This window comes from Pongo pygmaeus, chromosome 5 (genome assembly GCF_028885625.2).
Source record: "Pongo pygmaeus isolate AG05252 chromosome 5, NHGRI_mPonPyg2-v2.0_pri, whole genome shotgun sequence".
Classification (NCBI taxonomy): domain Eukaryota; kingdom Metazoa; phylum Chordata; class Mammalia; order Primates; family Hominidae; genus Pongo; species Pongo pygmaeus.
This window is the reverse complement of record NC_072378.2, coordinates 159,328,164-159,349,265: the sequence shown is the minus strand read 5'-3', so window position 1 is coordinate 159,349,265 and position 21,102 is coordinate 159,328,164. Positions and strand designations below refer to the sequence as shown.

The following is a 21,102-nucleotide window of genomic DNA, read 5'->3' as shown; positions in this document are numbered from 1 at the left end:
CTGTCCAGCCAGGAGAACACACACTAGAATGAGAACCAGAGGAGCAGAATGCATAGCAAGGCCTTTGTCCGTTTCTCTTGGCAAGCTCTGTTGAGTATGGCATGTCTAGGAACATGATGGGATCTTGGCCCTCCCTGTTGGTTTCATAGAACTAAATGATCAGTAACTTAAATAACATTCAGCGAACAGTCTGTAGCAAAAGAGCCTGCATGTTAAGAGAGGCCCCAAGGGAAAGGGAGGCAGCCCCGGGGAACCGTGTGTTGAAAGGTGGGTCTGAACCATGGAGTTTGGGGCTGGATTTGACAGCTCTTGGATGCTGAGTTAAGGACCGTGTTGACATATGAGGAGAGGACATTAATCAGATCAGCAGACTTGAAAGTAGGGCTGCTCCAGCACACAGCTTGAGAGTGGGCTGTAGCAGGATGAGAGGTAGGGGAGTGTGGTGATGTGATGTGGGAATGAAGAGCAGAAGATACCTGAGGGGGGAGGGTCAAGGTGCCTGGGTAGGAATTTCAGTTGACCTCGAGATCACCAGCTTGGGTAATCATAGGTGCCCTAGACTGAGGAAAAACCAAAGGAAATGGGAACAGATTAAGGTTGCAGATGCCTTGTAGCCAGCCACTTGGCTTAACCTAGGACAGGTGGGAACTATTTGATAAAAGCATAGAACACATTGTGCCTCCTGGGTTAGCTTCATATTATTTTAATTGAACTAATAAGAATTGATTTGCGAATCTCTCTTAGCCAGTCCAAGAACATATGTATACATCTAACCATCCACTTTTTCTTTTTAACCTCAGGTTAACCCCAAAGATTGGCTTTCCTTGGAGTGAAATCAGGAACATCTCTTTCAATGACAAAAAGTTTGTCATTAAACCCATCGACAAGAAGGCACCTGTAAGTTCCAAAGGGTTCTATTCAGGGGCTACTGTTTTTCATTCTTACACTTGTCAGGGTAACAGATTTCTCTCTGTGACGAGTAGCAAGTGATAGTCCAAACTCCTCATGAGGTTACATTGAGGGCCAGAGATCCTGTGGGCCAGGCAGTTGTTGCAGGGGAGACCACTTAACTTTTCAAATGATTCTCATTCCTTATGAAGAAAAGGGCAGTTCTGAGCCATTGGCCAAATGATAAGCATTTCCCAAAATGCTGTGTTTTTGGTGTGGAGAGCCAGCCTGCCTCCTGGACCACCTGGGTGCGGGGACTCTCCCCGGCACCTGACTGACAGTGGGACCTGCGAGTCTCAAGGACCAGATTTGCCTTTCAGAGCTGTCCTGGAACTTACCCAAGATAGGGACAGTCAGACTTGCACCCAAGCTTTGCTGGTCCCCAAGGTTTCATCTGGGCTTCACCCACTTCTGTTGTCAGAGGTGTGCATCCTCACACAGGTGACGCTGGCAGGCATTCATTTTGGGAGGGCACGGTAAGAAGGCGACACTTCATGTCCTGAAATCTGATAGTATTGATTGTAATAGCTGCAAAGACCAGTGCATTATGTAAATTTGGTTTTATTTATTCTGCTGACATTTAAACTTTTGTTAACTCAGAATATTTGAGACATACGCACATAACTGTAGCATTGTAGAATGGGTAAGGATTTTGTTATCTAATCAGAAATCTGGTTCTCTAAAAAATTGCCACTTGAAGAAATTCTGTTACCACCTTAGAGCCTGTTCTGAATTTTACGAAAATTATAGATTGGAAAGGACTTTGTGTTCTCATGTAATTTTTGTTCCTTAGTTACAGTGTTAAGCTTGGAGAGGCAAACATGGGCCGTGGTCCATACCTTCGTTGTCTGTTAACCCTTTTGGGACTGGGTACTGCTTAGCAATGGTAAATCCACTTAGAACAGTATGTGGTGTTACTGTCCTGTTACTTCTCCCCACATACAGGTTTGTCTAGCATAATTTAAAATCAGCAGGTCATGACAATTTTGTGAAGGTATTTTCTTCTTTGTTAAAAACGTCTTGGCCGGGCGCAGTGGCTCATGCCTGTAATCCCAGCACTTTGGGAGACTGAGATGGCCGAATCACAAGGTCAGGAGTTCGAGACCAGCCTGGCCAACACAGTGAAACCCCATCTCTACTAAAAATACAAAAATTATCTGGGCATGGTGGTGGGCGCCTGTAATCCCAGCTATTCGGGAGGCTGAGGCAGGAGAATCACTTGAACCAGGAAGCGGAGGTTGCAGTGAGCTGAGATCGCCACTGCACTCAAGCCTGGGTGACAGAGCTAGACTTCATCTCAAAAAAAAAAAAAAAGTTTCCTGCGGTTTGCAAACTCTTGGCTGCTACTCTGTGGGTAGTTGCATAGTTATTTAAAATTAAACACGTATTGAATGCAGACTCTAAGGCTCCATGGCAGCAGTTCATATTATGCAACACCATGAATGGAGGGTCATAGCGTCTTCATGTCACTTGGGTAGTAAGATTGGCACAGTTTAGAAGAGCAAGAAAATTCTGAAATCTCTCATCAGTAGGCTGCTACATACTCTGTGACGCTACTGCCTTTTCAGAACACTTTTATTAAAAATTTGACTAGAGCAGAAGTTCTGGACTAGACTGTTTCAGAATGTGTGTGCGTGTGTGTGTGTGTGTGATGTAAGTTCATCTCTTGAAAAGCTGAAGAATATTTTCATAATAAGCCCCAAGTAGAAGCCATTCTAACGCATCTGGTGCATGTACCTTTATTATAGAGTAGCCTCATGTGAAGCCGTCTCTTAAGCAAAAGAAACATTCGCTGGTGGCACGCTGTCCCAGGCACTCTTCCAGGGCTGTGTGCACCATCAACAAGGCAAAGCTCCTGCCCTGGTGAGCCTATGTTTAAGTGAAGGAAAGGGTTAAAAAGGCAAATGAGATGCTTCCTGGTAGTAAATTTAACAGTACAGCTGTGATTAAAAACTAAGCCGGATCAGAAGATGGGGGTGAGATTCCTTTAGGCAGGTTGGGCAGGAGCCACACTGAGGAGGCAGCATCTGCCTTGAGTGGGCACTGCTGGTTTGAGGAGGTGGAGTTCTGTCACCCCCTCAACACCCTGGGGCTGCTCGAGGTACTGCCCCACCTCAGTCTGTAAACTTTGGGCAGAAGTTCAAGTTTTCAACATCGAACTTTCATGTAAAAAAGAAGAGGAAGCCCCAAAGTTTGAGGTGGTGGGATTCCTTATCTCGTATTGACTTTTGGGGGTCACCTTCACCCCAGGCGGTTTCTGCTGTGAACTCACAAATGAGTCTTTGTCCAGTTCTCCCCCAACAACTGGCGTCTCCTTTTTAAAAGCCAGCTTCTCTTCCCTGCCAAGGTGCATACAGCAGTTTGGGGCCACGCTTTGGCTCTTTAGATGGGACCTTGTATACAGCTGACACGGCCTGCCCAGGGGACCCTATGAGGGGCTGAGGCGGCTGCCTTTTCCCTTTCAAAAGGGCCTTTTGTTTCTGTGGCCTTGTGGAAAAGTCAGAAGGCTCTCAGGCATCTGAAATTTGGAGAAAGTAAGCAGCGTTTCTGCTCTGACTCCTCAGCTGCTTCCTCCACGTGACTTTCCCAGGAGCCCCACTGCCTTGCTGCCTCCCGCGGCTGCCTCCTGCCATCTCTGCAGCCAGATGAGCCTTGGGATTGGCCTCTTGTGGGGGAGTTTCCTGGCATCTTGGGGACTTGAAAAGGGGCTCTTTTACCTTCTCTCCTTCTGTATTTGTAGGGTCTTGGGTTTATTTTTCTTGAACTTTCATTGTGCCTGGTTTGCATTTTTACCTTGCTGGTCCTCGGCCAGTTTAAAAACCCTGCTCTTGTTGTGTTGTGGTTCTGCATCAGGAAGCTGCATCCTGCATCAGGTTAGCGACATGGATTTAGAAACATTTCAGTATGAGTCTTTGTTTTAACTTGAAGTGAAAAACTGGCTTCCTTCAAAAGCACTGGGAGAGATTTCCTGCCAGGCACCATCCTCCCTCACCCACTGGCAGTGGACTCCCCGAATTCTCCTGGTTCCCGTTGCTGGCAGGATCTGTCTTCTGCAGGGAAAGGGGGAGAGGGGGACATTGTTAACCTGAAGTTACCATTGAGGTTTTTCATTGATCCCCCCACCCGTGTACCCCCACAACCCCATAAAGGGGAGTTGGTGCTAATCAGCGTTTCTGAGTCAGGGCCTATTTGGTAGAGTCCTCCGAAGCTGTAATGCAGGATTGTTTCCTCTTGTGTAATAAGGGATAGGTGGGTCATAAAAATGCCGATTGCTCCCAGCTCCACAGACTCCTCCCTGGGAAACCCAATGACTTAACAGCAAGGGTGTGAAACCCCAAAGACAGCCCCACCCAGGAAGTTCATGGGCTCTCAGGGCTTGGCATCACCTCTCACCCCAGGATTTCTGGAACAGATGAAAAGACTGAAGCTAAATAGATTCTTCTCGGATGTGTTGATGAGCCTGCTCAGCCGGTTGGTCGTTAGGTCTCAGAAGTTGCTGTGGGATGTATCGCACTGTTTTTTTGTTTTAGCCACCCCGTCCCTCTGTTCCAAATGGTCAGAAGCTGGATGCTGGGGGCCCTGAGGTTAAGAGGAAGCCGACAGAGTCACTGAAAAATAACTTTTCATGGGAGTTTCTAAACCATATTCTTCTGTCTTGTAAGCTAATCACAGCAGTAGCAAGGAGTTGGGACCAAGATTGTCAGCTGTGTCCCAAATGTTTCCAGTCATGGTCACGAGTTTCCCGAAGGCTGTGATTCTGCCATGTTTTTGAGGAGGCTGCTCTGGTTGCAGTCTTGCAAGGCACTAGCAATTGGAGTGACCGCTGTGTGTGTCAGCCAGCTCTTACTGCGCTGAGTACCTCTTGAACGTCACCAATAAGGCAGGGACGCCAGCATCTAATGGGACTGCTGGGAGGATTGAGTCCCATATCTGAAGTCCCTTGAGATACCAGCATCCCCACCTTATGGTTGAAGGCGCTGAGCCTGGTAAAGGCTGTGGAGGTCGCACGTGGCTGTCTGTGCTGCGTGAGCTGGCGGTGCCTGGCAGGTACTGCGCACCTCAAATACCCTGCGAAGATAGAGATGAGTGAATGTGGCCCCTGCTCTCGGGAGCTGATGGCCTCATAGGAGTGAGATGCTGAAAGGAGTCACTGGAGTGAAGTGACAGTGCCACTGCGGCGAGTACCTATAGCTGGTGTGGCAGGAGCAGGGCTGGACAGCTTTGAGGAGAGAGAACCGAGTGCACAGCGGAGGCTGGGCCCAGAGCTGGAAGGTCTCCGTGTGGGTTGGGCCCAGGCCCTGGAGCTCGTCCTGGAGCTCCCAGGCTGGCAGTGATGGGTTGGGGTGGTGACCCAGTCAGTGTAGCAATAACAGTGTGGGAGGGGAGGCTGTGGCAGAGGAGACGAAGCCCAAATAGAAGCAGAGGCAGTCCAGGCAAGCATCGGGGATGGGGAGCAGTGGGGCTGGAGAGGACATCATGAAAGGTGGCTACCTGGAAGAGCAGGCAGCTCTGAGACTTGAAAGGTTTCCCAAGGCTGAGAGTTCTCGCCTTGGAAAAGCTTTGCAGTTAACGTGCAGTGGCATTTCAGTGTGCATGCAGCATGTACCTACCCACACATAACTGCACACACACGCGGCACCTGCCCTTCCTCCACCCGTCCCAGAGAATGCACTTTCCCAGTGCTACATACCCACACATAACCGCACACACACACGGCACGTGCCCTTCCTCCATCTGTCCTGGAGAACGCACATTCCCAGTGCCGAGATGCTGCCATCCCTGTTCTGCTACATTTGTACTTTTAGAAAAGTTCCGGACCTTTGTGAAGTATGGTTTGGGAGAAGAAAACCAAACGACGGAGCTTGAGTCCAGGTGGCCCTGTTCTGTTTTGTAGGACTTTGTGTTTTATGCCCCGCGCCTGAGAATCAACAAGCGGATCCTGCAGCTCTGCATGGGCAACCATGAGCTGTATATGCGCCGCAGGAAGCCTGACACCATCGAAGTGCAGCAGATGAAGGCCCAGGCCCGGGAGGAGAAGCATCAGAAGCAGCTGGAGCGGTGAGCATGGGAGGCCAGAGCGGGGGGTCCTGTGTTCTCCCAGCTCAGCCACTGGCAGCCAGTGCCTGTCAGGTGACTGCGGAGCTGATGGGGAGAGCCTGGTGGAATGGGACCCAGTCACCAAGCTGGGATCTTCGAGGCCTTTGTCTCTGGGCAGTTGCTGTGGTGCTGAGCCTGGTGTCAGCCCTGGAGCGGCTGCTCCATCAGGCAGCTCAGGCTGGCAGCAGGCCAGGGTGGCCCTCAGGACACCAAGTCCATCCTGGAGCTTCAAGTACCCGTGAAGTGTGTTGACCCCTCACTTTCCTGCCAGAGTCAAAATCTCCCTGTGCCTCTTTTTCCCTGCACCAGGCAACAGCTGGAAACAGAGAAGAAAAGGAGAGAAACCGTGGAGAGAGAGAAAGAGCAGATGATGCGTGAGAAGGAAGAGCTGATGCTGCGGCTGCAGGACTATGAGGAGAAGACAAAGAAGGCGGAGAGAGGTCAGGCACCCTGGGGCTGGCACTCTACACTGGGTCATGCATTTCCACAGAGGGGCAGAGGCCACACCCACCTACCTACTCACCGGGAAGGAAACCAAGAACATGTCCCACAGCGCAGACTCACAACCGAAATGATAAAATGGCTATTTGGTTTGGAAAACAGTTCTGTACTTATTTAACTTTGGTGCTAATTGTTCTAAGACTTTGTATTTTAAAATTTCCCTAGTCCTTTGTGGTAAGTGCTTAATCACCCAGTTTCCCCGATGAGGACAGTAAGGTTTGGTGCAGTACAGTGATTTGCCCACAGTCCCACAGCCCATGAGTGACAGGGCCATGCTGCACTGCCATCAACCTCTAGACTAAAACCCAAAGGCTTGTTCAGAGCCAGACTTCCCAGCACAGCTCCAGTCAACAACCCCAGCAGCTGGACCAATTACACAAGGCGCCACAGATGCTGTATTCACTGGCAGCCCTTAGCACACATGGGAAGGGCGTTCTGAGTTCTGAGTGGAGTGTGGACCACCAGCACAGTGGGCGGCTGACCTGGGGAGAGTAGCGCCAAGAGAGTTGAGTCAGGCATGCCAGAGAGAGGGCGCCTGGCTGGCATTGGATGGGTTTCTAGACATCTTGAGGAAGTTGTCATGGATACAACAGCAATGAGCTCTGAGCTCTGTGAAGTGCTTTCCTCCAGGGTCACTGGAAGACATCCCCTCAACCTGTGACTTGGGCTAGGGCTCTGTGGCTTTGGGGGTGGGACTGGAAGGCGAGGGCTCCTAGGTCCCTGGGCTGAGGGCTTGAATGGCTCTGGCTTTGTGTCTTTGCAGAGCTCTCAGAGCAGATTCAGAGGGCCCTGCAGCTGGAGGAGGAGAGGAAGCGGGCACAGGAGGAGGCCGAGCGCCTAGAGGCTGACCGTATGGCTGCACTGCGGGCTAAGGAGGAGCTGGAGAGACAGGCGGTGGATCAGATAAAGAGCCAGGAGCAGCTGGTAGGAATGGCCTGAGTTTCAAGATGCTGAATTATAGAGAGGCTGCTTCTGAGGTTGGAAAATGTGACACCTGCCTTGTAATAATTGTCATGACTGGAAGCTGTAAACTGATCTGGGGGCTGAAGGCAGCTGGTGGGGAAGGGGCCGGGCTGTTGCCAGGGTCACCCACTGAAGGTGGGTGTGGGCATCCAGGAAGAGATGCCAGGGGCGCACAGTGGACCCTGCTGACCATGGAGTGGGGGTGGCGGGGACTCAGGTATCACGTTGGAGGCTGCTTGCCAACACACATGAACACTCATTCACAACTGGACTGTTGAAAGGATATCAGAACTGACTTTAGCTTGGCATTCCCTTCCCAGGCTGCGGAGCTTGCAGAATACACTGCCAAGATTGCCCTCCTGGAAGAGGCGCGGAGGCGCAAGGAGGATGAGGTTGAAGAGTGGCAGCACAGGGTGAGTCTGCACGGGGGAAACCTCTGCATGGCCACGGCACCTGTTGCCCATTGCCTGTGGTGGGGCCCTTCTGCAGGTGGGTGGGTGGGGGGAGAGGTCTGGCTCAGCTGCCACATCCCACTGGAAGCTTCTGGGATGTCTCATGATCCTCTGCCAATACCAGCTGTACTATTGAAGTAGACATCCCCAAAGAGATGGGTTTGACTTTGTACATGAGTCAGTGCAGCTGCTGGATTCATAGAGGGAGGACTTCTGATTGACTTTCACCCACTTTGCCCCCTCCACCCCGAACTGTTCAGTGCTGATCTGACAACCCCCGGTCAGGAACTGGTTTTAAATCTAATTATATATGTGCCCCTTGCAATGGGGTCGCAGTGCCTGAAACACGACCTCCTGCAGCTAGTATATACAGCGGGCACCATGGAAAGATCCAGCTCCTTGGACGTCTCCAGGCTGGAGTGAGAGCCGGGCTCTGCCGCTCATCAGCTATTTGACTGGGAGCTAGTAGCATCACCTCTCCAAGCCTCATTTTCCTCATTGTAGAATGGGGGCAATACCCAACTCATAAGGTTGCTCTGCAGATGCGAGGTCCCATGCCCAGGACCTAGCACAGAGGTTTAATCAGCTGTAGCTCTCGTTGTGAGACACACGCAGAGCTTGTCTTTCCGTCTGAGATCCCCTGTGCCCTCCAGGAAGGCACAGCCCCTGAGGAGGTCTGGGGATGGTTCCCATTGGAGACTGCACACCAGGCTTTAAGAAGCTCCCGTCCTTCCCCCACTGTGGCTTCTCCATCTGTGGTGGTGCCTTCTGGGCACGTGTCTCCCGGCTGTCCAGGGCCGCTTCTGCCTAGTGCCTCCTTGCCTCTGTTCCAGCCCCCATTCCTGCTGCCGATCTGTATTAGGCTGTTCTCACACGGCTATAAAGAACAACCTGAGACTGGGTAGTTAAAGAAAAGAAGTTTAATTGACTCACAGTCCCACATGGTTGGAGGAGGCCTCAGCAAATTTACAATCGTGGCAGAAGGCGAAGGGGAAGCAGGCACCTCTTACATGAGGGCAGAAGAGAGAAGTGTTTGGGGGGTAATGCCAAACACTGAAACCATCAGCTCTTGCTCAGAACCCACCCACTAGCACGAGAATAGCATAGGGGAAACCACTCCATAATCCAGTCACCTCCCACCAGGTAATCCCCCCACCCCCAGCATGTGGGGATTACAGTTGGAGATGAGATTTGGGTGGGGGGACAGCCATATCACCATCCCAAGTTGCAAGCAGAAGACTTTGGTTCTTAGGTTTTTGGAGAAGGTCCTTAAGAGTTAAGTGAGGAGAGCTGGCTACAAAGCAGATCCATACTAAGCTCGACTCTAGGGCTGGGATGGAGGCGGGCGGGACTGGGTGTGTGTGACGCTGTTGGAAGGACTGCAAGTGGCAAGCAGGAGAGCACTTGATAATGACTGTGGCATGAAGGGAGGCTAGGAACAGAGTCCGTTACTCATGCTAACAGGATTTTTTTTCTAAAAATTATATAATGTCTAGAGTTACAGATAAAAAAAGAAATGGTAGTTTTAAAACTGCCCAGGTTCCGGTATCACAGTTCCTCTTCCTGTCTTGGACGCAGAGGGTTGTAAACCCCACACGCACCCTGAGGGTGCTCCTCTTCAAAGCCAGCCCAGTGCTGCCTTAGCCTGCCAGGACAGAGGGAGGTGACAGTCTGTTCTCATAGCCAGGAGGATAGGACTTCTGGGTGAGAAGTCTTCTATTAATTTGCTTTCCAAAGGCCAAAGAAGCCCAGGATGACCTGGTGAAGACCAAGGAGGAGCTGCACCTGGTAATGACAGCACCCCCGCCCCCACCGCCCCCCGTGTACGAGCCGGTGAGCTACCATGTCCAGGAGAGCTTGCAGGATGAGGGTGCGGAGCCCACGGGCTACAGCGCGGAGCTGTCTAGTGAGGGCATCCGGGATGACCGCAATGAGGAGAAGCGCATCACTGAGGCAGAGAAGAACGAGCGTGTGCAGCGGCAGCTGCTGGTGAGGCCCAAGGGGCTCTGTCTCCAGGGAGCCTGCCTCGCTCTTGGAGCAGACAGGCTTGGGGAGGGCAGTGATGTGAGCCAGCCCCACCCAGCACCCCTCTTGCCCTTCCCGTTTTCCTAGGGGACGGGCCGGGCCATATGGGGAGGAAGGGACTTGACCAACGCTGCTTAATGTTACAGACACTGAGCAGCGAGCTGTCCCAGGCCCGAGATGAGAATAAGAGGACCCACAATGACATCATCCACAACGAGAACATGAGGCAAGGCCGGGACAAGTACAAGACGCTGCGGCAGATCCGGCAGGGCAACACCAAGCAGCGCATCGATGAGTTCGAGGCCCTGTAACGACCAGGCCAGGACTGAGGGCAGAGGGGTGCTCACAGCGGGCGCTGCCACCGGCACTGCCAGCCTCGCCACGCTTGTGTCTTGAGTGCTCCAAGTCTAGGAACTCCCTCAGATCCCAGTTCCTTTAAAAAGCAGTTACCCAACAGAAACATTCTGGGCTGGGAACCAGGGAGGCGCCCTGGTTTGTTTTCCCCAGTTGTATCATAGTGCCAAGCAGGCCTGATTCTCACGATTATTCTCGAATCACCTCCTGTGTTGTGCTGGGAGCAGGACTGATTGAATTACAGAAAATGCCTGTAAAGTCTGAGTAAGAAACTTCATGCTGGCCTGTGTGAAACAAGAGTCAGCATCATTAAAGGAAACGTGGCATGACTTCCATCTGTGCCATACTTGTTCTGTATTTGAAATGAGCTCAAATTGATTTTTGTTTTTAATTTCTATGAAGGATCCATCTTTGTATATTTACATGCTTAGAGGGGTGAAAATTATTTTGGAAATTGAGTCTGAAGCTCTCTTGCACATACACAGTGATTCCCTCCTCCTGTTACTCCACAGAGCTGGCAGAGAGCACAGCGATCACCAGCGTGAGTGGTGGAGGAGGACACTTGGATAAAATTTTTTTTTTTTTTTTTTTTTTTTGCTTAACAGAATACATTGTTGTACTTATACACCTTATTAATGATCAGCTATATACTATTTATATACAAGTGATAATACAGATTTGTAACATTAGTTTTAAAAAAAAGGGAAAGTTTTGTTCTGTATATTTTGTTACCTTTTACAGAATAAAAGAATTATATACAAAAAACCCTCTAAACCATGGCACTTGATGTGATGTGGCAGGAGGGCAGTGGTGAAGCTGGACCTGCCTGCTGCAGTCACGTGTAAACAGGATTTTTATTATTAGTGTTTTATGCATGTAATGGACTATGCACACTTAATTTTGTCAAATACACACATGCCACTATGACCTTTCAGACTCCAGCTGTGAAGACTGTTTGCTTGTGTTTGTTTGCAGACTCTGCCATGGCCTTGGCAGGCTGCTGGAAGGCAGCTTGTGGAGGCCATTGGCTTTGCCCACTCATTCCTTCTCGTGCACTGCTTTCTCCTTCACAGCTAAGATGCCATGTGCAGGTGGATTCCATGCTGCAGACATGAAATAAAAGCTTTGCAAAGGCACGAAGCAGCACGGGTGTGTGCTTGTGTGTGGGGTGGGAGGGCTATCGCCGACTCGCCTGGGCTCTGTGCTGTCCTCTGGCCAGGTTTTGTGAGGGGCTGTGGTGTCCCTGGGGGTGCACTGGTAAGTAAGTAAGTTAGAGCTGACCAACCCAAGACCTGGTGCTCCATGGGTCACCTAACCTCCTTGAGATGGTTTCCACAGGAGAGGAGGACTGTTCCAACACTCAGAAGCCTCCTCTAAAATGCTCCTCATGGCCGGGCACAGTGGCTCACGCCTGTAATCCCAGCACTTTGGGAGGCTGAGGTGGTCGGATCACAAGGTCAGGAGATCAAGACCATCCTGGCCAACATGGTGAAACCCCGTCTTTACTAAAAATACGAAAATTAGCCCGGTGTGGTGGCACATACCTATAATCCCAGCTACTTGGGAGGCTGGGGCAGGAGAATTGCCAGAACCCGGGAGGCAGAGCTTGCAGCAAGCCGAGATCGTGCCACTGCACTCCAGCCTGGTGACGGGGAGACTCCGTCTCAATAAACAAAATGCTTCTCACAGCAAAGCTGTGACTTTTTTTTCTCCTTGAGACAGGGTCTTCGTTTGGCCCAGGCTGGAGCACAGTTGCATGGTCGGGGCTTACTGCAGCCTCAACCTCCTGGGCTCAGTCCTCCCGGCTCAGCCTCCTGAGTAACTAACTGGGACTACAGGTGTGCACCACCACACCTGGATAATTTTTTGTTTTTTTTGTAGACAGGGTATGTTGCCTGGGCTGATCTCACACTCAGTGAGATGGCTCAAGCCATCCACTGCAGCCTCCCAAAGTTGCTGGGGTTACAGGGGGGAGTCATTATGCCCACCAGCCAGCCTTTTACCTCATTTGATAAGCACTGGAGGACATGGGTAACAACGTTTATTAAAATCTGGCCATTTTCTACATCTCAAAGAGGAGATAACCCACCAGAGGCTTAGATAACATTCATAATTGTGTTTAACTTAAATATACACAGATACCAATAGGCGTTTAAGCCACGGGACAGGGCCGCAGATGGACACTGTTCACAGCCCAAAGGGTCTCCAAGCTGGGACCCTGCACCTGGTTCGTAGCCCCACTCTGCAGACGCACAGTGCCTCACGCCTGCTGCAACCTGGAACCTTGAGGCCTTCATGTCAGTGCAGGACAAGGGTCATGTCTGTCCATAGATTGGGGCTGGAAAGGACTTTTTGCCACTGGAGCTTCGATTGTGAGCATGCATCCCCGCCAACAGCTGCGTCTCCCTCTGTAAGAGAGGAAGACAATTTAGCATGGTGGGGAGGGCACCACTTCATCCCCTCTCAGCCCTTTAAAAATGACCAGCCAGAAGTTTTTCACTTAAGTCCACATTAAAAGGCCAACCACTGATGACAGATGCCACCACCACCACCCCAACAAAGCTGGTGTTGAGACACATTCACCCAGGCATCCTCTCCTCTGCGAGGCTCTAACAGCCCGGAGTTTTGTAGTTTGAAGCGAGGACTCTGGTTTGGTGGGCTGGGTCTTCACCAAGGGAGTGGATAGTTGCACACCAGCATGGCTAGCTGGGTGGGGCCGTCTCAGACTGGTACTGGGCTTGCCCATGGGAAGGTCTTCTTAGAGGAAGACAGTATGCTTTGGACAAAATATCTTTGAAAAGCAATTGAGCAGTGAAGCTTATTTCTCTTCAGTCACTGGGTCTCAGTTGGAGGTCCTTGGAGATGTGTGCAGGTGTTTTTGGTTGTCATCATGTCAGGGACACTTCTGGCAGCTAGACGCAGTGCCAGGCACGGAACCTCACAGCAGAGGGCTGTCCACCTACCATGCCGGCGGCGCCCTGCCGAGCGGCTCCGGACAGCGTTGCTGTTTTGACCACTTTTGATGAAGTACTTTCTGAATTGCCATTTGTTTAAGAAGATATTTTCATTTAAGAAAATAATCCTTTTATGATTGACGCCAGAAACAAAAGCAAATACTGTACCTAGCCCGTTTGGAGGCCTATAATTTTTGTTTCTTTAGCAGATCTGAATCTGATTTAAATTGTCAAAATACTTGGCTGTATTATGGCTCAGCTGTAGAGTAAAAACTAGACTTAGGAATTTCCAATTAAGGCAGGCTAGGCAATTTCAAAACCAGCTAAGTCACTGCCCTGGTGGAAGCATTTTCTTTCTTTGCACGGTACCCATTAGGATAATTACAAAGTATAAACGTTTGGGCTCAATATCTCAGACTTACTTGAACCAAGTCTGGCTCCTCCAAGCAAGCGGTCGTTCATTCCAAGGAAGGCCTGGTCCCAGACAGTTAACTCCAAGCTCGACTGCCTCAGCTGAGCTGGGGTTACGCCACTGAAGACAAATGAGTGTTTCCACTGGGGGCAAGCCTGCTTCTTCAGGACTGGCGACTTCAGTCTCAGTTTTTGTTGGTCTGGCAGAGTGAGACAGCTGAAGAGGGAATACAAACCCTGCAATCACTGCCATCCACATGGCCTCCTCTCCTGAGGCCTGTGCATCAGTGCAGATCGGAAGCACTAAGAAAAGTGCCAAGTCCACAAATCCACACCCTCCACAGTGAAGCAGGGTGGGAACCACAGGACTCGCCACGTTTCCCTTAGGGCTGAATTCTGCATCAGGTATGAAGGGCCAGTTGCATGCTGAGGCCTCGTGGCCCTCATCTTAATCTTTCCTCCTTGGGGTGCCTCCCAGCATGGCTGCAGATACACACGTTATCTCCTTTTAACCCTGTTCTCAGGAAAATCAGCTCAGACAAGCTTGTCCAAGGCCATGCAGATAAGCAACAAGATTAGAACACAAGCTCAGTTCTCCTTTTTTTGAGACAGAGTTTTGCTCTGTCGCCCAGGCTGGAGTGAAGTGGCGCGATCTCAGCTCACTGCAACCTCCGCCCCCCAGGTTCAAGGAAGACTCCTGTCTCAGCCTCCAGAGCAGCTGGGATTATAGGTGCCCGCCACCACACCCAGCTAATTTTTGTATTTTTAGTAGAGATGGGGTTTCACCATGTTGGCCAGGCTAGTTTTGAACTCCTGACCTCAGGTGATCCACCCGCCTCAGCCTCCCAAAGTGCTGGGATTACAGGCACGAGCCACTGCGTCCAGCCTGAGTTCTATTTTGACCGTCATTTTTCTCTTATGTCACTGACGGGAAGTTTACAATTCAATGTAATAATTAATGGTATTTGCCTTACTTTTAGAGGGGCCAATGCACCTGTACTGAATGAGAATGAAATGTGGACAGTCATGCATTTTACTGTTGGTCCAAGAGGAGATGTTAAGCTCAGGAAATATTTACTGAACACACTACGTTTTCATGCTTGATTTCAAAACGCTTCCTGATATCACAAGAACTGAGAAGATTAGGGTTTCGGGTACTCCAGCATGTACACATCCTGTGAATTTTCGGAAATCAGGGTCTTTAATATGTGTTATGTTAGATTTTCATAGGAAAGCTAAAATAAGACATTTTAAGTGGCTTACGTTTTTTAGTGTTCGCTGCAGGTTCTGGGCCGTGTTGTGATGTATACTAGATCATCAATAAATATTTGATTACATCGAATACCTACCCCTTAACAAATGAGTTCAAGGTGCCATCTGGCCGCACAGGTAAATTCTTGGCTCCTAGCACTACCAAACAAAGTTGACCATGAAGTGATGGCTGATCTGTCCCTGGAAGGAAAGCCAGTATTCACTGTCAAACCATGTCTCCTGATAGGTTAGTATGCAGTACCACCACCCCAAAACTGAGAGCTCAGCTAGAGAATCTGCTACAGCCCTCAGACCCCGAGAGAGCAGATGGGAGTGGTGCAGTGGGCTCTGCTGGCGCGGCCCACACTGTGCCGCTCTGTGGTCCGGTGGAGGACAGGATGGAGGGTTTACTAAGATCCTAGTAAAGAGTAAAGAGGAACGCAAGGAGAGGGAAGATGCTGAAGTCTGAGTCTAGTTGTAGTCAGAAGTTTGGGGGAAAGTGAGAGCCCCGAGACCCTGTCTAGGAGGTTGGGATGGCCACAGGGCACTTGCTGCTGGTCTGCTGGTGACCCCGTGAACTTGGGTAGCAGAATTTCCTCTTCTAGCCAAATAGGGAGTCACCGAAATACACAACAGAAATGTGCATTCTGGGCCGGGCTTACGCCTGTAATCCCAGCACTTTGGGAGACCGAGGTGGGCGGAACACGAGGTCAGGAGATCAAGACCATCCTGGCTAACACGGTGAAACCCCATCTCTACTTAAAAAAAAAAAACAAAAAATTAGCTGGGCATGGTGGCGGGTGCCTGTAGTCCCAGCTACTCGGGAGGCTGAGGCAGGAGAATGGCATGAACCAAGGAGGCGAAGCTTGCAGTGAGCCAAGATCGGGCCACTGTACTCCAGCCTGGGTGACAGAGCAAAACTCCGTCTCAAAAAAAAAAAAAAGAAATGTGCATTCTCCCTGTCCTTCCCCACCCTCCTCCACCCTCCTGCTTTCCACACGCCCCACATTATTGAAGGAGTAAAATCTCCATAGGGTCCCTGAGGACCCGCCTTCCTGACCTACTTCTTTTGCTGGGCAGCAGCTACCCACGTGCCTGGGGGCAGAGATTTATCTCGTCTGAGCCCTGCAGGTACCAGCACCTCGAGATGTGCTCTTGGCTCCACATTGAAGAGCCTCTGCTCTTCAGGAGGGGCCACGGTTTCCCCAGAGACCATCCAATCTGCCCCTGGGAGGAAGGCCTAGGCAGTGTCCTTAGAGGAGCGTAGAGAGGGCATCAGAGGCCTCGTCTGCTTCTGGTCACCCGTTTCCCCCACTACAGGCTCCAAAGAACCTCTCCCGGGCTCGCTGCATCGCTCAGAAAGAGCTGCTAGAGCTGGGCATGGGGGTGTAGAAAGGAAATGCTAGAAAACTTTCACCCCACCTCAGTCTGCCTGCGGCACCAGGCTCTGCAAACAAAGACACAGACAATGTCCAGGGGGCTGGAGGCCACTGACCTTCTTGAGCCTCTTGGAGTTTTCTGGGCCCTGAAGGGAGGACCAGCTTAGCCCGGACTGTGAGCTCTCCATTACTCTGAGGAACGCTGTCTTCGTATTTCTCCACCTGGGTACAAGAGGCAGAGCTTAGGGACAGGATTCCCCAAGTCCCGAGAACCTTCTGGGTTCCTCTGGTTGTCTCAGCTCCGTCCACAAATGCTTCCCCCTGGCCCCTGCAAGGCCCTGGGTGGAGCAGGTGTGCCCGTGGCAGGACTGGTCTTCCTTCCATCTGGTTTCACTCCTACCCTCCCCAACCCCAGCATGGGGAGGAACAGCTTGGCCACCCCAGCCAACCAGAGCCAGATGAGCCTGAGGAAGTGAAGGGACTCGAGGGCACTGCACACTCCCTAAGACATTTCTACGAAAACCCAGACACAGCCTGAGTTTGGAAAACAGAAACGAACTCAAGCCTCCACCCCACCCACTCCACCCAGGTCAGCAGAGATTCACGCTGCCCTTGCATGCCAAGGACTGGCACAGACGCTGGGGACAGCATGGGGGGTAGTCTCTGTCCAGAGCCACAGGGGGTGGCCCCTCAGGGTGTGGTGAGTCTGAGGACACCTCCCTGCCCACCGAGGTGCTTCTGTCGTGAGTGGTTTTACCAGAAAGTGAGTGAAAAGAGGGCCGGGAGAAGAGACGATCCTGAAATCCACATCATCTTTCTCCCGGTGGGGTGGGAGGAGAGTATTGGGAAGAGTCTAGAGCAGGGTGTGTCCAGTCTTTTGGCTTCCCTGGGCCACACTGGAAGAAGAATTGTCTTCCCTGGGCCACACATAAAATACACTAACACTAACAACAGCTGATGAGCTTAAAAAAAAATCACAAAAAAACTCATGTTTTAAGAAAGTTTATGAATTTGTGTTGGGTCGCATTCAATGCCATCCTGGGGCCAGGCATGGTGACTCACGCCTGTAATCCCAGCACTTTGGGAGGCCACGGTGGGTGGATCACCTGAGGTCAGGAGTTCGAGACCAGCCTGGCCAACATGGTGAAACCCCATGTCTACCAAAAATACAAAAAAATTAGCCGGGCGTGGTGACGGGCACCTATAATCCCAGCTACTAGGGAGGCTGAGGCAGAGAATCGCTTGAACCCAGGGGACAGAGGTTGCAGTGAGCCGAGATCACGCCACTTCACTCCAGCCTGGGCGACAGAGCAAAACTCCGTCTCAAAACAAACAACCACCACCAAAAAACAGAGGCGTCCCGGGCTGCAGGTTGGACAAGTTTGGTCTTGACACATCCGGTCCACCATGGCTCCTGCCAGCACTGAGAAGCAGCCCTCTCAGTTACCCTCAGAGGCCTCAGGACTCCTGGGAGCCCGCGTGGGCCAGCCCCTGTCTTCCCGGCCCTCGGGTGCCAAACGAGATATGGCTGCCTCCAGCCTCAGCAGCCAGAAACCGAGGCAGAACAGAGCCCAGGGGCAGGTCTGTGGGTGGACTCCCCACCCTACTGGCTTTAGGAGGGATGCCTTTCAGCTCTGTGCCATCTGCTCCTCACCCACTTGCCAGAGCAGGCTCAGTCTGACGAGGCCTGGTGGCCGCCTATGCCAGGCCCTGTGCTTGTTCCAGGCCTCGTCTTCGAGCTGATGACAGAGATGTGGGAGAGGCAGGGTGCACGGGGGATTCAGCCTCTGACAGAAGGAGTTCAGGCTGGAAACTCAGGGCGTCCCGGAGGAGCCAATGCTCTTCTGAGAGATGACAGAGTAGGGGTGAGAGGAAGGCATGGAAGCCAGATGCTTCGCCCACCCGCAACGTGGCTGGGGCAGGAGCAAAGGGACACCGAGGCTGAAGATCAGGCCCAGAGACAGCAGGCGTCCTGAGCTCCGGGTCCTGGAAGGGAGGCCACTTCTGGTACGGGTAATCGGGAATGGCTTCCTGGAGGAGGTGGGTTTTGGGTCGTCTTGGGCTGACCTTGGATAGGGGATGCATTCCAGGTAGGCACTGGGAAGGGGAGGTCTAAGCCTGGACTCTAGCTTGGGGGAGTCAGCACAGGCAGTGGGAGAGTGGGCATTGCCTGGAAGAGCAGGGAGGGGGCGGTGGCTCACCAGGAGGCCTCGGCTGAAACCTGAGAAGCTTCCAGGCAGAGACAATGCAAATCCCAGTTGCACTGGCTCCAGAGAGGAAAAGAAGCCAGATGGCCCTTGTGCCTTATGTCCAGGTTGGAGCAGAAGGCTGGGCCTGCTGTGGGCCCTTGGCTGAAGGGAGTAGTCCATCCCGCTGGTTTTTTTCTTTTTCTTTTTTTTTGAGACAGAGTCTCGCTCTGTTGCCAGGCTGAAGTGCAGTGGTACAATCTCGACTCACTGCAACCTCTGCCTCCCAGGTTCAAGTGATTCTCCTGCCTCAGCCTCCTGAGTAGCTGGGACTACAGGCGTGCACCACCACACCCAGCTAATTTTCGTATTTTTAGAGAGACGGGGTTTCACTGTGTTAGCCAGGATGGTCTCAATCTCCTGACCTTGTGATCTGCCTGCCTCGGCCTCCCAACGTGCTGGGATTACAGGCAAGAGCCATCGTGCCCGGCCTCCCCACTGGGGTTTTTAAAGAGATGGCAGAAGCCCACGTTTTTCATCCCTCGTGGTCTCACATGAACTGTCTCCCAGTCCGGGATCTGGACACAGCAAAGTACAAAGCAGCGTCTCCAAGAAATGCTAACCTCTCTCCCAGGCCTCTCCTCCTACCTGCATAGCCTGGGGTACACGGATCCTAAATGGAGTCCATCAGCTCCTCTGACCCACCCCCAGCCCATGTGCTATCTATCTCCTGCTGTGCAATTCCAAACCAGGAGCTGGAGCCCCACATCCCAGCCAGGGCGGCCTCTGCCTTCCTCACAGCACTGGGTCCAGCGATTTGTCACCTATTATTGTTAGTTATTGTCACCTATTATTGAGAGTGCCTGGGGTTGAAAGGTTAGAAACAACACACTGTAGCCCCCAGGGGGACCGCATAGCTGTGAGCGGTGCCCCCAGGGAAAGGCATGGCCAGCTTCCAGCAGGTCAGCCACCAGCAAGGGGAGGCCTCCGCCAGGGGAAGCCACAGGACCTGATCCAGTCTGGTCTGTGTATGATGCTGAGGCGGGGGCTGTTCGGGTACCTGAACAGAGCTGAGCCAGTTAAAACGAATCCTCCGCCCACCCCATCCACGAGAAAGTAACTATTTGAAAGTCACAGTGCCAGGCCGGCGAACACACACTGTCTTGGGTCCAAGTCTTGCCAGGTACGTTTTCTCTTCTGGGATCTCTCTGAAAAGTGATTTATTTATCACAGTGGGGACGGAGGGCACTCAGTACAAAACCAGACATCACCTTGGCCCGGAGCGGATGCCAGCGGAAGGACTGTGTTGTGCTGTCTTCAAAGTCCCACGTGGCCAGAGGAATGATCACTTCTCCAAGAAACACTCTCCGGGCCAGCGTGCCCAGATGCCACACCGAGACCTGCAGCTGCCGGCTCACCAGCTGGGCAGGGGCCACCTGATACTGCAGAGGCAGAGCAGAGATGGTCAGCTGGGCTCCCGGGGCCCGCACTCCTAGGATCCCCATCTCCGGACCCCACCTCCCAGGGCCCCACTTCCCGGGGCCTGGCGCAGGCCTCCCTCCCACAGGCTGAGTCCAAGATGCGGATGCAGCCAGGGACCTGATGTGGTTAGGGTGGGTCAAGGTGCTTACAGCCAGGGTGGGGCGGGGGGTCCTCTCTCTGCTCAAGAACCCCTCCCCCTACTCCCCAGGTGCCCAGTGCTCTGCCTGGGGACAGGCAAGGGTAGCCCTGGTAGCCACTGAGCCCCTCCCACCCCCAATTCTTAGAACAAGACAAGGATGAAAGTCCTTGCCCAGCCCACGCCTACTAGAAATCAAGCCAAAGTCTATGCTCACACAGGATTTGAACTTGGATCTAAACACTGCACCCAGCCAGGCTTGGCCAAAAATACTGATAACAGGCCCAAAAATACTAAAAAAAAAAAAAAAAAAAATTTTTTTTTTTTGAGACAGGATCTCGCTCTGTCACCAGGCTGCTTGGCTCACTGCAACCTCTGCCTTCTGGGTTCCAGCGATTCTCCTGCCTCAGCCTCCTGAGTAGCTGGGACTATAGACGCCCACCACCACGCCCGGCTCATTTTTTTGTATTTTTAGTAGAGACAGGGTTTCACCATGTTGGCCAGGTTGGTCTCGAACTCCTGACCTCAAATGATCAACCTGCCTCGGCCTCCCAAATTGCTGGGATTACAGGCGTGAGCCACTGCACCAGCCTGTATTTATTTATTTATTTTTTAAAGCAAAGCATGAACTCCCCCTCCTCCATTACCCCCAACACCACATGTTTGCCCTGGAGGGACAGTGCCTGTGTTCAGGCATGCAGGGCCTGTGCTGGCTTGGCAGAGGCCAACACGATGTTCTTACTGTCCACACAGGGGGCTCCCAACACATCCAAGAGTGACGAGGGAACCCCTTCCCCAGCCAAGCATGGGTTCTGCCCCATAGAGACTAGAGGCCGAAGGCCCGAGTGGCACCCAGCCCTTCCCAAGGTGTGGCTGACTCCACCTCAGACTCTGAGGGCCTCACTTTAAGCTTATTAGTTGGATTTTCTCAATAATGAACAAAACCTACAAGTTATTGAACAC

At 51.9% G+C, this 21,102-nt stretch overlaps 2 protein-coding genes across 25 annotated transcripts in view; one reads left to right on the top strand and one right to left on the bottom strand.

Annotated features, from left to right (window-relative positions):
- The window catches only part of EZR (ezrin), a 53,243-nt gene extending 41,767 nt beyond the window's left edge, over positions 1–11,476 (top strand). For both annotated transcript variants that reach the window (XM_054490274.2, XM_054490276.2), the window contains 7 exons: positions 801–897; positions 5,843–6,006; positions 6,355–6,485; positions 7,310–7,470; positions 7,830–7,922; positions 9,699–9,950; positions 10,133–11,476. In XM_054490274.2, coding sequence (XP_054346249.1) covers positions 801–897; positions 5,843–6,006; positions 6,355–6,485; positions 7,310–7,470; positions 7,830–7,922; positions 9,699–9,950; positions 10,133–10,297 — 1,063 coding nt within the window. In that variant the 3' untranslated portion in view covers positions 10,298–11,476. The remainder of the gene's footprint in view (positions 1–800; positions 898–5,842; positions 6,007–6,354; positions 6,486–7,309; positions 7,471–7,829; positions 7,923–9,698; positions 9,951–10,132) is intronic.
- SYTL3 (synaptotagmin like 3) overlaps positions 11,046–21,102 on the bottom strand; it is a 117,834-nt gene continuing 107,777 nt past the window's right edge. For 20 of the 23 annotated variants that reach the window (XM_054490262.2, XM_054490269.2, XM_054490255.2 and 17 more), the window contains 5 exons: positions 19,793–19,963; positions 16,452–16,557; positions 15,055–15,157; positions 13,717–13,922; positions 12,365–12,748 (listed from right to left, as the gene is read on the bottom strand). In XM_054490262.2, the coding sequence (XP_054346237.2) occupies positions 12,639–12,748; positions 13,717–13,922; positions 15,055–15,157; positions 16,452–16,557; positions 19,793–19,963 (696 nt within the window). In that variant the 3' untranslated portion in view covers positions 12,365–12,638. Of the gene's footprint in view, positions 12,749–13,716; positions 13,923–15,054; positions 15,158–16,451; positions 16,558–19,792; positions 19,964–21,102 lie in introns of all 23 variants that reach the window. The other 3 variants (XM_054490266.2, XM_054490267.2, XM_054490268.2) reach the window with 2 other exon arrangements.